This window comes from Poecilia reticulata, chromosome 17 (genome assembly GCF_904066995.2).
Source record: "Poecilia reticulata chromosome 17, P_reticulata-male-v2, whole genome shotgun sequence".
Taxonomy (NCBI): Eukaryota; Metazoa; Chordata; class Actinopteri; order Cyprinodontiformes; family Poeciliidae; genus Poecilia; species Poecilia reticulata.
The window spans coordinates 31,210,923-31,227,444 of NC_088846.1; the positions used below are offsets into that span (position 1 = coordinate 31,210,923).

General features: G+C 42.8%; 3 protein-coding genes across 4 annotated transcripts; 2 read left to right on the plus strand and 1 right to left on the minus strand.

Annotated features, from left to right (window-relative positions):
• The first annotated feature begins 446 nt into the window (after positions 1 to 446).
• On the plus strand, positions 447 to 3,508 carry LOC103460585 (uncharacterized). Its single transcript, XM_017303411.2, has 2 exons — positions 447 to 953; positions 1,762 to 3,508. The coding sequence occupies exons 1-2, from the start codon at positions 782 to 784 to the stop codon at positions 2,754 to 2,756; spliced, it is 1,167 nt and encodes a 388-aa protein (XP_017158900.1). The 5' UTR covers positions 447 to 781; the 3' UTR covers positions 2,757 to 3,508.
• An 88-nt stretch (positions 3,509 to 3,596) lies between these two features.
• On the plus strand, positions 3,597 to 8,770 carry dusp28 (dual specificity phosphatase 28). 2 transcript variants are annotated; one of them, XM_081598856.1, is made up of 3 exons: positions 3,597 to 4,088; positions 5,178 to 5,586; positions 6,921 to 7,051. In XM_081598856.1, exons 2-3 carry the CDS (start codon positions 5,239 to 5,241, stop codon positions 7,026 to 7,028), a joined length of 456 nt encoding a protein of 151 aa, XP_081454982.1. In that variant the 5' UTR covers positions 3,597 to 4,088; positions 5,178 to 5,238; the 3' UTR covers positions 7,029 to 7,051. The 2 variants fall into 2 exon arrangements, with proteins under 2 accessions (XP_081454982.1, XP_008401049.1); XM_008402827.3 differs by lacking the exon at positions 6,921 to 7,051 and adding an exon at positions 7,058 to 8,770 and having other exon boundaries at positions 3,625 to 4,088.
• A 474-nt stretch (positions 8,771 to 9,244) lies between these two features.
• Positions 9,245 to 16,435, minus strand: proca (protein C (inactivator of coagulation factors Va and VIIIa), a). The gene is made up of 9 exons (XM_008402828.3): positions 16,329 to 16,435; positions 15,963 to 16,046; positions 14,683 to 14,840; positions 14,025 to 14,049; positions 13,539 to 13,649; positions 13,252 to 13,392; positions 12,574 to 12,692; positions 11,126 to 11,243; positions 9,245 to 10,259 (listed from the first exon to the last, which is right to left on the minus strand). Exons 2-9 carry the CDS (start codon positions 16,039 to 16,041, stop codon positions 9,691 to 9,693), a joined length of 1,320 nt encoding a protein of 439 aa, XP_008401050.1. The 5' UTR covers positions 16,042 to 16,046; positions 16,329 to 16,435; the 3' UTR covers positions 9,245 to 9,690.
• Between the last annotated feature and the right edge of the window lie 87 nt (positions 16,436 to 16,522).

Sequence of the window (16,522 nt, forward strand, 5' to 3'; positions counted from 1 at the left end):
GATTTGGTATGAAAAAGTCTGAGATTTTATATTGAAGCTATAATGTCCCTATAGGTTGGCCTCCACTTACTGTATTTTTATTTTTTGTGCCTGGATATGCATTAAAAGTGGAAAGTTTTCCTAACATTAGAATTGAGATATAAACATAAACAGAAGATTTGATTTCTCAAACATGGGAGAAAGAATCAATGCAACATTATATAAATGTTCAAGATGAAAGTAACATGATATAAAGCTAAAAAAAAAAATCGATTTTACATGAAACTGCCCCTTTAAAAACAGATTTAAGTGAACCAAGTCAGCTTTTGAGTAAAGATACTCGACTGTTTATGATGAAACTAAAGAAAATGCTAAATCAACTATTTGTTTTTACTTTCAAGATTTTATATCTGTAATAATAACTAAACTATACAATTGGATGAATAAAATGGTTAAACGTAAAGTTTCCATCTGCAATAACCACCTGCTCAGGGTGATATTTGTATGATTCCTGAATTATTGTCGCACAAAAATAAGTCCAGCGGTCATAAGTGGCCCCCACGCCGCACTTTGGACATTCGTGTCTTAAACTGAAAGACTAATATCTGGAGAAATCAGCAGACAAGCAGCTTTCAACACAGACTCCACCCAGCCAGTGCGCCACCATGTGCGCCGGCGTTGAGATGGTGCGGACCTTCTGACCTCCCGGCGGAAGTAAACACTAAGAAGCTAGCTTGTAGCTTGTAGCCTGCTAGCTCCATTGTGCGGGTTGTTTGTTGGTTTTCTCCGGTCAGGAGCAACAATGTGTTCAGCTCTGAATGTGAGAGAGTTCATCAGACAGCGGCTAGCTGCTGCTGCTGAAGAAATCTTCGCAGTTTTTGAGAAAACCGTCATTCAGTATGAAGAAGAGCTCGACCGTCAGCGCAGAATGATGGAAACGAGCTGGAAAACACAAACACCCCAGAAACCAGCAGGTATGGAGTTTTATATGAGCGCAATAAGCAACTACAGGGACGTGAGCTTAAATGTGAGAGCAGCTGCATTCATTTATCAGATCTGAAGAGATGACTGCCAGATTTAAAGGGCCACACACGCTCAGGATGCCGCCTGATCAGGTGGCGTTCTGGGACTAACGAGCTGTTTCTTTACCCTCAGACTTTAAACAGGCCTGCAAAATGAAATGACTGAAACGGTCATGTTTTTGTTTTCTAGTCTAAAAAATTTACCCATCTATGCTGAAATGTCAGGTAGAGAAACGCATAAAATTAAAAAAATGTCTTGAAAAAACAAGAATGAAAGACTTTACTGCAAGGACAAATAATCAGCATAACACAAATAATACTGTACAGGTTAAAAAAATAGAGAGGGAAATATGCAAAATGTTCCTGTTTTCATAAAAACATAAAAATGTGCAAATAAAAGCAGAGTTATGGAGGGATGTGGGAGGAAGGATCTGCTGTAGCGCTCCTTTGTGCACCTATGATGCAGCAGTTAACTCTCAACAGAAAATTATATATTTTATCTGTCTCAAAGCTAAATGTTTTTGTTAAAGCTCCAACAGTTATCCACTGTAATGCTAAAGCTAGGTCGGTTAAACCCCAAACAGGAAGTAGTTTAATCTACTTCCTAAAGCTTGTTTTTCTATTAACCAGCAGAGGTCAGTAGTTTGTTTTTCTACCAAGAGTTTGTCACGAATAAATTCACCTTTTATAAAAATGTGAGTGATGAAACAGGTTTGTGTTGATGTTTTTCTGAACTTCATCAACGCCGTTTCCCTGTTAGATCTTCCACAGAAACACGTTCGTCTGGAACAGGAGGAGCTTCCTGCCGAGCCGCTGCTCTGCCACCAGCAGGAGGAGCCAGAACCTCCACAGATCAAAGAGGAGCAGGACGAACCCTGCAGCAGTCTGCAGACGGATCAACTGCAGCCGAAGGAAGAGTCCAACACGCTGCTGGTGGCCCTTTTGTATGGGGAAGGGGAGACCGGAGTAGCAGAGGAAACCTTTGATGGTCTCCAGCGTCTGCATCAGGACGGAGGCGAGGATGTAGATCTAGGATCCATAAAGACAGAACCGGTGGGTCAGGAAGGACCTGACGACGATGGCAGTGAGATCATCAACCAGGACGTTTATCCGGTTTCAGACAATCAGCGTGTTTCTCAGGCAGGACGCATCGCCTTAAAATGTGACATTTGTGGAAAAGTCTTTAGAAAAAAATATCACCTGAAGATGCATCACATGAGCCACACGGGAGTGAAGCCGTACGTCTGCAATGAATGCGGGAGAGCTTTCAAAGCCGCGTCCGCACTGAGATATCATGCGAGGATGCACACGGGCGAGAAGCCGTACTCCTGCGAGACGTGTGGAAAAAGCTTCAGGTCCAGCTACAGCATGTTGGTCCACATGAGAACCCACACTGGGGAGAAGCCATACCTGTGCAACACCTGCGGGAAGAGATTCACCAGCTCATCAGCCTTCAAGTGGCACACCGCCATCCACATAGGCGACCGCAGGTATTCCTGCCAGATCTGTGGGAAAAGTTTCACCCAGAGCGGAAACCTGAAGGCTCACATGAGGACGCACACAGGAGAGAAGAAGCACTCCTGCAAAACCTGCGGGAAACGATTCAGTCGGAGCAACAGCCTGGTCGTCCACATGAGGACGCACACAGGAGAGAAGCCGTACTCCTGCACCACGTGTGGAGAGAAGTTTCAATACACTGCAACGCTGAAAAAACACGCCAGAACGCACACCGGCAACAATTACACATCTGGCTGAGCTCCTGCATGTGAGGACGACTCTGTCCAACACAGAGGGGACGAGTGTCCCGGAAAGAGATGAGAGAGATGAGATGAGAGAGATGAGAGAGATGAGAGAGATGAGATGAGAGAGATGAGAGAGATGAGATGAGAGAGATGAGATGAGAGAGATGGCGTTGGGGAAACGAGAAGTCAATCAAAGCTATGTGAGTTTACAACATGTTCTACCGGAGATCTTCCAGCAGTCTGCAACAGAACCAGAACACCGAGGCCTCACAGCCAGGTGGAAACTAGCTCCCTCTATTGGCCAAATGGGGGAAAAGCTCAGAAGAACATTTTAGCTACGAGTTTGAGGCGAATGATGGTTTAATGTCAGGAAGGTTGAGTCTAAAGTGCAGAACATCACAGACAACCTGGAGCGTCTCATTCATGAACCCACTAAACAACAACAGTGTCTTCAGTCAGAGGCTCCTGGTGATTCACTGTAACACAGACTGCTACAGGAGATCCTTCCTGCTACAGACATCAGCCTCTGCAACTCTGAAGAACCTTGGATAAGAGGAGCTATAACATTTAAATATCTGCCATTTAGTTTTTTACAGTAAAGAATCTTTTTTTCTAAACTAAGTTTCATAAATTTTTCCAGTTTTACTAAAAACCTTTTTTCCTTTTAACAGCCTGTAACGTTCCTGAGAGAAATAAATCTGTGGAAAACAGAAAAACCTGAATAATTTCATTAATCAGATTTTTATTAAAACATTCAAAAACAGATTTCAGTTTTTCTTCACTTTCCTTTTATTTCCCTCTAGTCAGTTTTTCTTTTCTGAACAGAAACTATATTTACATATATCAGATATGGAATATTAGTAATATTAGTTAATATTAAAGTGATTCATGCATGTTTCTCATTTTAATCTGTAAGATTTAATAACGTTCAGATTCATGCAGGCTGTGCTTCTGTTCCCTCAGTTTGAATCTGAGTCACATTTTTAAGCCATAAAACAGAAAATCTGCTGGAAAAACATGTGAGTGGAACATCGTTGAGGTGAAACGGAGCCAAACATTTGGTGAAGTGATTTTCATGATGCTGATTCTAAATATTAGCTACAGAAACTCTGTTTCCTGTCAGGCGTTAATCTGAGCAGCATTAGGACCCTGCAGCTGTCGGCAGCATAAATATAGCAGCAGGAGCAGTGTGTGTGTGTGTGTGTGTGTGTGTGTGTGTGTTGTTGATCAGAACAGTTGGGGGTCATGAGGAGGCCTGAACAGCGGATCGGTTGGTCTGCAGGAACGGACGGAGAACGGGTTCCTCTGAGGAAAAGCAGATTCATTCAGGAGGATCCAGCTGCAGGTCAGACCGACGTGTGTGTGTGTGTGTGTGTGTGTGTGTGTGTGTGTGTGTGTGTGTGTGTGTGTGTGTGTGTGTGTGTGTGTGAAATATCTAAATTATCTGAAATAATTAATCGTGTCCAGATTTAAAATTTATTTTAATGCAAAAACATTTAATATCATAAAAATGAGAGAAATGACGCATCTCCACTTTAACTGACCGGGCTGGAGAAACTTCACTGCTGTAATAAACTCTGGATGTTTGGCTTGTTGGGTTATTACAGAAGCTAAATTAGCTGTTTATTACAGATATATTTCATATATTACATATCCAGTGATCAGCATCATCGAATCTCTGGAAACTGAAAGTTTTTTCCCACCTGATTCTACAGAAACTGGGCAGCATCTGCTGGTAGCTTCCATTTTCTGCCACCAGGTGGCGGCACCATCGCGCTTTTAGCCGAACTGTTGACTCAGCAGGTAAATGCGACTCATCAGATTCTTTCATATCAAACTGAACGGACAAATTCTGATCGTTTATCTCCACAAAATACCAGATTTGTGTCACTTCTGTATGTGGAACCAAATCACGTCTGATAGTTTCACAGTCTGAACGTCATGTCGCGTTTTATCCGACGTTGTTTACATCCAGACGGTGAATCTGGATGTAAACAACGACTGAAATGATTCATTCTGAAGTGAAAGAAGTTTGTGTCCAGTCAGGTTTCTCTCCGGAAGCTGCAGCTCCGGTCAGATGCGTTTTGTTTTATGATCGGCTGACCGCGCTGGCGGCCATTTTCCTGTAAACGGAGCGCCGCTGTGTCATGTCCACGTTCTTATTCTGCAGGTCGCTTTGGGGTCAGAAACTCTTCACACACAATCTGTAGCAGGAACGCAGAAAAAAATCGGACTTCAGTGAAAATGTTGAGTTCAGAACTAAAGAGTTTATGATTCTTTTCTGTCTTTTCTCTGTCAGGCGACAAACGTTTTCCATCAGCAGGAATCTGAGGAGTTGAGAGAAGATCTTTGTGCAGGATTTGGATAAACTCCTTATAATTTTAGTTTTGTTAAACTGCCCGTCTTTAACTCTCCTGCTTCTCCTTCTGACCAGGAAGCTGTTGGCTTTGGTAAACGCCGAGGTTAAGTACGGAGGCCCAGGAGGGTCAGACAGGATGCTGCAGCTGTGTAAAGTCACCAAGGCTCTGTTCATCAGCAACGCCCGCTCCGCCTGCAGCGACGACCTGATCCAGCAGGAGGCGGTGACGCTCTGCATCAACGTGTCCAAGCAGCAGCCGTTCCCCACCAGCAGCGGCGTCTCCAGGATGCAGATCCCCGTCTACGACGACCCCAACGAGGATCTGTACCGCCACTTTGACCGCTGCGCCGACGCCATCCAGAAGGAGGCCAACCGCGGCGGACGCAGCGTGGTCTACTGCAAGAACGGACGCAGCCGCTCGGCCACCATCTGCACCGCCTACCTGATGAAGCACCGCGGCCTGACGTTGACGGAGGCCTTACAGGTGATCCGGGGGTTCTGGGTTTGGGGCTTTGCAGATGTAGAAAGAAGCCGAATCATCAGAACCAGAATCATCAGAGAGAAATTACAGAGTCATCTGCATGAGTTCAGGTTTTCACAGAGAAGCAGCAGAACCTGGTCCGGTTCGGCTCCAGTCCAAACAAAGCCAGTTTTTACTTCAACCCGTTCAGCGGGAGAGTTCTGAAAGTCCGGTTCTCTTTCTAACAGCGACCGACTGAATGATGTGACGTTTGGTCCCAACAGAAGCGAAGCAGATGTTCAACAGTGACCTTTGACCTTCTGTGTGTTTAACAGACACATTAAATTCCCACTGAGTTCATATTTGTAACTCCGGGTCAGAACCAGCAGCTGTAACCGGATCAGACGGTGCCGGCCGGTTCCGTCTGCTCAGCAGAACCGAAGGTTTTAATGTCCCAGGTGACTTTGGACCCGACAGGCGGAATAAATTCCTGCTGACGTCTGAGTGACCTGAGCTGAGGTCACCGGGCTGAGAGGGAAAACATCCCGGCTCCGAATGAATCGGATCAGAATCTGATGAGAATCTGATCAGAATCGGATCAGAATCTGATCAGAATCTGATCAGATCTCTGAAGCAGCTAACGATCAGGGTGATGGAAGGAGCTCATCCAGCTCAGACATCAGAAACGGAGCAGGAACATTAAAAATCAGTTTATTATCAGATCAAAACACCAACAGTCATGGATCACTGTCACTTTTTAAAGGGGCAGAGCATAAAAAAATCATTTGACAATAATTACATTTATAAAGAATAAATAACTGAAGTGATGCAGCTTAAAGATATAAGTTTAAATTATGAAACAATAACAGGAAATAAAAAATAAAATCCTGAATACCTTAAATTATGTCATAATGAAGAAATTAAATATGATGCAGTTTCTTTGTTTATGATGTCGTACAGTATTATTATTATTATTATTATTATTATTATTATTATTATTATTATTATTATTATAATCCATCATGTATAAAATCTTATAAAATATTTTTTAAATCTTGTCTTTAAAATATTTTTCACACTTTGTTATTTTAATTTAGTGTAAAACTTTATATCTGATGCTGATGTTAAAGATGAATTTTTCCTCTGTGGGACAATAGAGATTATTTCTGTTTCTATTTTATTTTATTTTATTTTATTCTTTGTGAACTGTCGGGTTGATCTGATTGAAGCTGAAACCTGAAGCCTGTTTTTGGTCACATCTCTTCATTTCTGTGCCGCTTTAGTTGTTTTTCTTCACCTAAAATAGTAAAAAGTTTTATAAATGTTTCCATAAACCCGCCGTCTTTCTGCTCCTGCAGTTTAAAGGTGTTTATTTCAGAGCAGTGATTCACCTGAACCACCAGCAGAGGGCAGCACCGTCCGTCTCTCAGAGCTCAGGTGTCTGGACCCGGACAGAACCAGCCTGATGGTTCTGATGGTTGTTGTTTCCTCCCAGAGGGTGAAGACGGCTCGGCACGTCGTGGATCCGAACCCCGGCTTCATGTCTCAGCTGCAGCGATACGAGGAGGAGCTGAGGAAGAGGAGCGGAGCCTCCTGATGAAGCTGCGGACGTTTTCCTCTCTGCTCAGAGTCGCAGTTTGAGTTTGAATCTGAAAACTGAAACTGTTTGGAGATCAGACTGATAAAAACAGGACAGAAACTGAAATCAAACGATAAGCAACCACAAAACTAAGAGATTAGATTTGAGAAGTAAAATCCTAAAGACTCAGAAATACATAAATAGAGTTTATATTGTATAAAGTGAAATGTTGACATGTTACGTCATAAGATGCAGGGTTTCAACTTTAGATTTTAGTTTTTAATCAAATCTGAAAAATAAACCCATGAAAAACAAGTAAAACTTTGCAGAAAACATGAAATCCGTTAAGAATTTTATTTATTTACTTTATGAAAAAGCATAATTATTCCTGTGAAAAGTGACTGAATGTGGAAGTGAATGTCCAGAAAGTTAATGATTTATTATTTTAATTATGAGATTTAAATAACAAACTTCTTTCATTTCTCCTCTTAAATAAGAACCAGGTTCCTGAAACATATTAGTTTTTTTTGGGGGTGTTTTAATTTATTAGAGCATTTTTAGAACAAACATATTTTTCAAATCTGAGTTCTGTTGAGTTTTCTGGCTCCATTTTTATGTTTTTCTCAGATTTGATCTCTAGTTTTTTCTGACCAAAGGAAAGAAAATCACAGAAATACAAAAAGAAACTGAAAGTGATGAAAACATTTCGTTAATGATCGTTTAGAAAAGGAAATAAACAAATAAAACTTTATTATTACCATATTTGGACTCTGCAGGACAGAAACGCTCCACTTTTCCTCCAGCTCAACTTTAATAACTTTGGTCATCAGAATCACCTGAAATGTATTTTCTGACATCGATCATTTTGGCCTGATAGATCTGTGATGAGTAGATAAACATCTCATCTGAGTCGGAACCTTTTGATCTGGATCACTTTGTGTGAAAAGCAGGTTTGGTTTTAGACAGAAGGTCAGTTAAAGCACATCAATCATTTCTCAACCTTTTATGGAAAACAACAGATTTTGTTTTATCAAAGGAAAATGCAATAATAATAAATCCAATTCCTCAAGTCTAAATCAAAAAAAGCATCTTTGTGGAAACTGACATCATGAACTGGTTCAGATATTTTATTTGTTTTTGTTTTTCAAACATTTAATCAAAAGCACAAATTTAAAACCAGGCAACTAGAGGGAAGTTTTAGAGATGAACGTTTTCCTGTTCAGTCTCTAATTAAACGAATAAAACTCAGGTCAGGACTCCATGTTTGTAAAATATTAAGGTTTTACTGGCTTCTCTAGGTGAAACCATAAAGATGTTAACTGTTGAAACTTGTCAGAAGTTGTTTAAATGTGGATGTAGATGAATAAACTCGGTGGGTTTTTTAGATTCGTGATATTTGGTGAAGCGTCTGTAGATGTTCGTATCTCAGGTGAATCTTTACTCAGCTTGAATAAGTTCATCATCATATCTACTTCAAACTGTGTTCAGTTCTTGGAGCTTTTTAGCGAACAGTAAATGCCTTAAGTGAATTTACCACCTGAATGTGTCACTGTCCCTTTAAGAAAGTGTGCTCTCAGTTTTAACTGGAGGAAAATGGCAGTAAATATAATAAACAGTTCTGCTTTCTGATCTCTGTTGTCCTGTTGCAGTTTGTTGGTTGTCATAGTTTCACCTCAGATCGTCATCAGATCATCTCATGATCATCACATTTAATCTTGTTTCGACACTAAACTGATGTACGGCAGCCAGGAAGGCACAAAATAAGTGGAGATTGTGAGAAAACTCTGCTGTTAAAGTTTATTATTCATCCAATTCGATTCATTTCAAAGTTGAATTATTTCTCCCAAACAGAAGTTAATGTCTTCAGTGGGTCTGGTTGGTGATTCTGTGGGCAGAGACTGAAGACTGTCTGAGTAATGAGCCTGTCGGCCAGAAGCCCTGGATCATTTAAATAATCTGAGTTAAATGTTTTATTGTAGATGAACATAAAACACATTCAGATGCTTCAGAGCCGGGTTTAGGAAGAAGTTTGAACATGTAATATCTGGTTATTGACCTGAAGTACGAAGGTCAGTGGTGATTAAACAGACACTGAAGCCTCTCTAGAGTTAGCAGGTTTATTTAGCAAAACGTTTTCCATCAGCACTGAGGCACTGAGGCGTTCCTGTGGGTTTGACGGAGCAGACGGTTGGTTGGTTGGTTGGTTGGTTGGTTGGTTGGTTGGTTGGTTTGTATGTTGGTTGGTTGGTTGGTTGGTTGGTTGGTTGGTTGGTTTGTATGTTGGTTGGTTGGTTGGTTGGTTTGTATGTTGGTGGGTTGGTTGGTTGGTTGGTTGGTTTGTATGTTGGTGGTTGGTTGGTTGGTTGGTTGGTTGGTTGGTTGGTTTGTATGTTGGTGGGTTGGTTGGTTGGTTGGTTTGTATGTTGGTGGTTGGTTGGTTGGTTGGTTGGTTTGTATGTTGGTGGGTTGGTTGGTTGGTTGGTTGGTTGGTTGGTTGGTTGGTTGGTTGGTTGGTTGGTTGGTTGGTTGGTTGGTTGGTTGGTTGGGCGTTACTGAGGCTGATGTCCTCGGTCCCATTCCTCCTGTACCTGAGTGATCCACTCGTTGTAGTTGGACACCTTGGTGTAGATGCCAAACTTATCCACCATGCCACAGCGCTCACCCCACGACACGAGGCCGACCAGGAACCAGGTGTCGCGGTACAGAGTGACCATCGGCCCCCCGCTGTCCCCCTCACAGGCATCGATTTTCTGACCCAGGATTCCGGCACAGAGAACGTTGTCGGTTATTTCATGGGGAAACATCTGTTGGCTGCAAGCGGTGTGATTAACCAGCGGGACTTTGATGACGTTGAGCGCTGAGCTGTACCTCCCGCTGTCATCTTTACCCCAGCCGGTCACCACAGTGGTGGTGCCGTTCAGGTGCAGCACCTTCTCGGCCAAGGCGCGGCCAGGTAAGCAGACGGGGATGATGTATCTGGAGAACGGGGCGGGCGACTGCAGACGCATCAGGGCGATGTCGTTGTCCACCGTCCTGGAGTTGTACTTGGGATGTTTGAAGGTCTTGGCAACTCTAATCGAAACCTCTGAGCCTTCATTTCTCGTTCGCTCGTAGTCACCTGAGTAAAAAGGTCATGATCACGATGAGGTGTTACGTTTTTCACACTGCTGTCACACTATTACGTCTTGTGAAAGAGAAACTGCCTCAGGAAAACAACTCTCCCAGAATGCCGAGCTGCACATCAAAACCTGGCGAATAAGAAATTTATCATCAGATAAATCAGACGGAGGTTGGAAAAATTTACTTACACGCCAAAGTTCACTCCTGGAACAGAACAGCCGCAACTTAAACTAAAATCCTCCAGCAATGACACAGTAAAGACATCACTCAATGTCACACGCTGCTATACTGAGGCTTTACTCACATCAGGATGTCAGATGCTTGAAACTGAAGGTGAAACTTCTGCCGTTACGTCTTTGCTTACTGCTAGTTTTGTTCTCTTCATCCTCATCTGATCACTTTGGATCATTCATAGAGCATTCATATTTCATGCCCAGATGGTCAGTTAAATATAAAAGATAATGATAATAAACCACAGGGTGGAAAGTCATGACTCAGCAGAGCACTGAAGTCCACAGCACCGACCTCAGAGTTCATGCACTAATCAGTTTAACAGCTCATTGAAGATGACACCATTACTTCAAAGACTTAATGTCCAAAATATTTCTTTAACTTTCTCTCTGTAGATCTATAGAACCAGATCTTCAACACCTCAGTGTAAATACCAACATAGCAAATACAGCAGCTCAACATTTTAAGTTTCTGCTACACGACTGAAGTTTTTCCCAAGATGATGAGAGGATGAAAGAAGAAATGAAATGTGAGACATGCTGCTCTGTGATAAAAAGAAGATGAAATAAAAGTTTGTTTTGGTGTTATGATCAGTTCGGTGGTTGATGGATGGATGCAGACGCAGCTGCTCACCCAGCCGTACGGTGAACCTGAAGTTGTTTTCAAGGCAGTGGGCTGCAGTCAGGACCCAGTTTTCATCAATCAGGACGCCTCCGCAGTGAAAATGCCCTCTGGCATTCATCACCAGCACCTAGACGTACAAACACACATGAAATATTAACAGAAAACCTGAAAACACACCGCTAAAACATTTAACTCGAGTATTCACATAACTCTAATTAGTTCTTTTTAAACCAAGTTTGACTTCAATTTGGAAGTTAATTTCTTGGTAACTGGTTTTAAACAAAGTTACACCAAACACAGAATCTTGGTATTTTTTTTAAAGGAATTGTGAATCCATAATAAGATCTCAGTGTTGGCAGCATGAACTTTAATCAATCTGACTGAACATCCTTAACAAAATATCCAGAACTTATCCAGTTGGTCACTTTTTCTTTTTACCTATTTGAAAATATTTTCCATTTGTTTTGCCAATCTGTACAGCAGAATGTTTTCTTACTCTTCATCACATTCAGCTCCATCTTCATCGTCTTTAACTGCAGAGGAATCTGATCCACTGAACCTTAAAACTCCAGTTTTAAGGTTTTAAGCTGAGACATAATGTCTCCATTGAGTGTGAAATGTCCAGCAAACATTTCCTTCTAATGGTGTCCAGAAGGGATTCGTTGCTCAACCCAACTCAGACATGCAGGCAGCCTGGCTGGCTGGCTGGCTGGCTGGTTGATTGGTTGGTTGGTTGGTTGGTTGGTTGGTTGGTTGGTTGGTTGGTGGGTGGGTGGGTGGGTTGGTTGGTTGGTTGGTTGGTTGGTTGGTGGGTTGGTGGGTGGGTGGGTTGGTTGGTTGGTTGGTTGGTTGGTTGGTTGGTTGGTTGGTTGGTTGGTTGGTTGGTGGGTTGGTTGGTTGGTTGGTTGGTTGGTTGGTTGGTTGGCTGGCTGGCTGGCTGGCTGGCTGGCTGGCTGGCGGGTGGGTTGGTTGGTTGGTTGGTTGGTTGGTTGGTTGGTTGGTTGGTTGGTTGGTTGGTTGGTTGGTGGCTGGCTGGCTGGCTGGCTGGATGTGGATGGTTGGTTGGTGGGTGGTTGGGTGGGAGTAAAGCCATCCTACTTGAATTTTTCCAAGTTCTTATCTGCAGCTGGAAAGCCAAAGCTGTCAGTTTGGACATGTTGGGGTTTCTATCATTTCTGCAGACGAAGTTGTGTTGATCTTGATCGCCAGCAGAGCAGTTCCTGTAGACTCTGCTGGAAGTTTGTTCCTTCCAGATATGAGGCTCTAAAACAGCCGATTACTGACTTCAGGGTTGGGAATGAATTATTATTCTGAAGTTCAAGTATTTGATGGTTTATGTTTGAGGTAGAATGGTGAAAACCAGTCAAAATGTGCAGATAAAAATCTCTTTTTTTTAATATTCTGGTCAAACATGACATGTCTGCTGAACTCTGAGTGTTTCCCTGTTGCTCGGTTACCTGCCAGGGACTCTCCCCCTTCTTGCCCACCTCCCCTCCGACCGTCCAGGGCAGCAGGCCGTCCACCGGCTCGCTGTACTCCGACCTGTTGATCAGAATCTGACCACAAGACGAGGAACCTGCAGCACGAAACAGAATACCTGTTAGCATGTTAGCAGGAATCCAGGCCAGTTGATGCTTTGTCTTTATAGCTTTATTCAGTTACATCCAGGGGAGCATGCTGCATTCATGTTCTACTTCAAAGTTGGAATTTTATGATTTTCAAGTTTGTGAACTTCAGAGCCGCTGAAACAAAAATCTTGACCCAAAAAAAAAAGTATTTTTGACCTTTTAGCTCAAACTTGCAGGAGAGATAAACTTGTAATTTGCACTTCTGTCGTCTGTAACTCCTAAATTGCTCACCTTCATGGTACGTTTTACCATCACACTGGCAGATTTCACTGGTTCCCAGTTTGCAACTGGAAAAAGGTTAACATGGGTGTGACATCATCGTGATGTCAGATTTGTAACAGTAAAGTTGAAGGTTGAATCCATCTTTAGCCTAGCACAGCTTTAGTTGTTTCTCCACCTACTGGTGGGTACCATGTACTGCAGCATTTTTAAATGGAAAACATCAGTTTAAAAACATTCTGCGTCATCAGAGCCGTCAGCTGATGTGAGGCCGGGAGTCGCTCTCACTTCTCGGGCTGCATTTCCTGGAGTTGTCGCCCAGTTTGTATCCGTTCAGGCAGCTGCAGCTCCGCCCCGCGCCGCCCTCGCTCCCTGAACATTCATGGTCGCAGTCGCCGTTGTCCACAGAGCAGTTTGTGGCTGTTACATCTGGAGGGAGTTTAAAAAAGTCAGGCATCATTAATTACATGTTTGGTTTGTCGTGTTTTTCTCTTTTTGCTGTATCCGCATTAGAACCGGGTCTGAACTGATACTGGCCTCCTGTCCTGAACCCGCAGACAGAAGGTCGGACTCACTGTGTTGGCAGTATCTGCCCTCGTATCCATGGTAACAGACGCACTTGTAGTCCTGGTGCTGATCCAGGCAGTCTCCATGGACACACAGGTGGGACTGACACTGGTTCCCATCTGAAACAGACCGGACCAGACCGGACCGGGCCGGACCGGGCCGGACAGCGTCAGGGTCCGCCGCTGCAGAAACTCTGAGTTTTAACTTTTATTAACCAGGTTTTGCTGCAGCTTCCTGCTTCATACAAGTTCATGTTTCTCAGTTATAGTTTTTCAATAATTCATGTACAGTAACAGTCAAACCAGCTGGTCTCCGGGCCAAAACCATCAGGGATGCTGGAAGTTTTCTGAGACATTAGAAGAAAAACAAAACTACAAAAATGATCCATCAGGATTCTGTTGCATTTATTATTTTATCCTCAGTGTTTTTATATAATGGCTGACTATAACTGCTAGGATCTTTGTCTTAAAGCTGTCGGTGTTTCAGTGACTCACCGGTGTACACGGTCCAGAACTCCAGCTGCAAAACAAACAGAACATCAGAGATAAGATCTGAAACTGCAGAGTTTGGCCCTTCAGCTGAGATGAACTACAGTATTAAACTACATTAAACTGCGTAGTTTAATGTCAACGTGATTATTGCTGTTTGAGATCAGAATTTGAAACATGATCAATAATCACTGCTGAACGTCTGACCCGAGTTCACATTTTAGCTAAAAACTATTTTTTTCACCTGCTCTCTTAATTTTTCTTTCTTCCATTCAGAATTTAGATTTTTTCTCAAAATATAAAATGAAAACTCAAAATATAAAACTCATCTTTAAGTGTTTGTTTCTGCCGTTACCATTCTCCATAATGAATCTAAAATGTCTGCAGAAAGAATCACATTTGATTCGTGTTGCTTATTTTTTGGTTCATTTGTTCATTTTAAGGAAAAATAAATCCTCTGAAACGGTTTGGGATGAAGGATGAAGGGATGAAAAGCATCGAAACACTTTCAGGAATCAGACTAAAGTGTTTAACAGATATAAACTTCTGGTTTCCTGGGTGGAAATTATGAAGGAAGGAGAATCTAAAGTTTTAATAACCGTAAATCTTCCCATAAAACCTGAATCCTGCCAGTTTTCCTCCGTTCTGGTTCATCATGACTTACTGTCGCCTCCCGGGTTTGGAAAATCTCTCTGGCCTCCTCAAAGTCACATTTCTCCTCCACACATTCGCGCTCCTTGTTGGGCGGCTTCAGCTCCTCCAGGAAGCTGTTGGCCCGGCGGGACCGGAGCAGCATGTGGGCCGAGGGCGGGTCGGAGAACACTGGACACACAGAAACACACAGAAACACACACACAACACACACACAACACGCAATACACACACACAAACACATGCAACACACAGAAACACACACACAACACACCATTTACATATTTCACTGTTTGGGTTTTGTCAGACTTTAACAGGATCGGGTCTTTTAACTGGATTTCTGTTGAACAGAAACAGATCGGATCGGATCAACCGGATCGGATCGGATCGGATCAAACCGGATCGGATCGGACCGGACCGGATCGGATCGGATCTTAAATCTGGTGTTGAGCTTCATTTGGTCGCAGTTGGAAGATGAATCTTCATCTTTCAAAGGGAAACTTGTTATAATGTTATAACGTTATATAATGTTATAATGTATTACAGCTATAAAACATGCAGATGTGTGAAAACTAAATGAAAACAATCCCAGACCATCACTCCTCCTCCACCGTGCTTCACAGCTGGATGACGTTTTCTGATCTGCTGCTGTTTATTATGACTGAACGTCTTTATGTTCATGTCAGGATGAACAAATTTAGATTTTTAAAACACAATCTGACTCAGTTCTGCATCTCTTCATTCTGTTTGCATAAATAATCTGGATTTTATTCATTTAAAGTGTTTCTTCTCTATGAAGTTATAAACTTCAGACGTCAACAAGAGCAACATGACTTTAAATCTCTGGAAATAAATAATATAAATAATTAGTGTTTTGTATCAGGAAATGAACCTGTAACAATAACGATAATAAGTTACAACTTTATATGTCACACTGGACAAAAATTACACAAAAATATGAATTATATCGAGATAAAATGTTTTCTTTTGAATGTAATAATAAAAAGCAGAAAAACTTTAAAATCAAATTATACTTGTTTTCTCTTTCTTCCCCCATTGTGACAAAATGAAGGACATTTATTTTGCAGTTTGTCTGTAAAGTGTTTCTTGCACTTTGAGGTCTTATAGCCACCAGAACGGATCAGAACCAGAACCTGTTCAACGCACCGCACCAATCAGCTCACACATGTTTATTAGTTCCCTGAACATTTTCATCAGAAACATGAAGATGGACAGGAGGAGTTTTCCTCTGGATGATTTTCCTCGTATTTAAAGGATCTTAGGAAATCCCACCTGACAGGCTGAGGGCTGAAGCCGACCACAGAGCGACGCAGACCAGCAGGCAGAACACGGACCGGGTCATGGTCTCCATCAGACCTGCAGACACCAACAGAAGTCGGTGAGGTGAAGACGCCTGAGCCGATCGGACCGACCATCGTTCTGCTTTCTAAAACGGCGAAACGTTGCAGCTCCACTGGAACATTGATCTGTCGCCTGGAGGCTCAGAGATCTCTGGACAGAACCAACTCGGCCTGCAGTCCGTCTGCAGAATCTGAGCTCCATCAGCTCATCGTCAGGCCAAGACGCAGGAAGCAGGAAGCAGGAAGCAGGAAGCAGGAAGTGGCTGCTTCCAGAGGCAGAACCAGTTTTTATACTTACATATGAAGAAGCGGCGCTGAGGCTGAGACGCTGGTCCAGTCGGCCGCCGCTGCGTTAATGAGTGACCAGCCGTGTTGACAGAGAGTCCACAGTCTGCAGCTCAGCCTGTCAACACACAGCCTCACCTTTGACCTCCACCCACTCACCTCTGAGGCCGATCGGCATCTCGGTGTCCGACAGAGAAATCTGCTGCG

Bases quoted from the DNA above. Each gene is read 5' to 3' on its own strand.
- proca (XM_008402828.3), bottom strand. From the start codon at position 16,041: ATGGAGACCATGACCCGGTCCGTGTTCTGCCTGCTGGTCTGCGTCGCT. The intron at 13,650-14,024 runs GTGAGTCACTGA...GGTCTGTTTCAG, and splicing joins GTTCTGGACCGTGTACACCG to ATGGGAACCAGTGTCAGTCC. The intron at 13,393-13,538 runs GTGAGTCCGACC...AACTCCCTCCAG, and splicing joins GGGCAGATACTGCCAACACA to ATGTAACAGCCACAAACTGC.
- LOC103460585 (XM_017303411.2), top strand. From the start codon at position 782: ATGTGTTCAGCTCTGAATGTGAGAGAGTTCATCAGACAGCGGCTAGCT. The intron at 954-1,761 runs GTATGGAGTTTT...TTTCCCTGTTAG, and splicing joins AACACCCCAGAAACCAGCAG to ATCTTCCACAGAAACACGTT.
- dusp28 (XM_081598856.1), top strand. From the start codon at position 5,239: ATGCTGCAGCTGTGTAAAGTCACCAAGGCTCTGTTCATCAGCAACGCC. The intron at 5,587-6,920 runs GTGATCCGGGGG...CTGCTCCTGCAG, and splicing joins CGTTGACGGAGGCCTTACAG to TTTAAAGGTGTTTATTTCAG.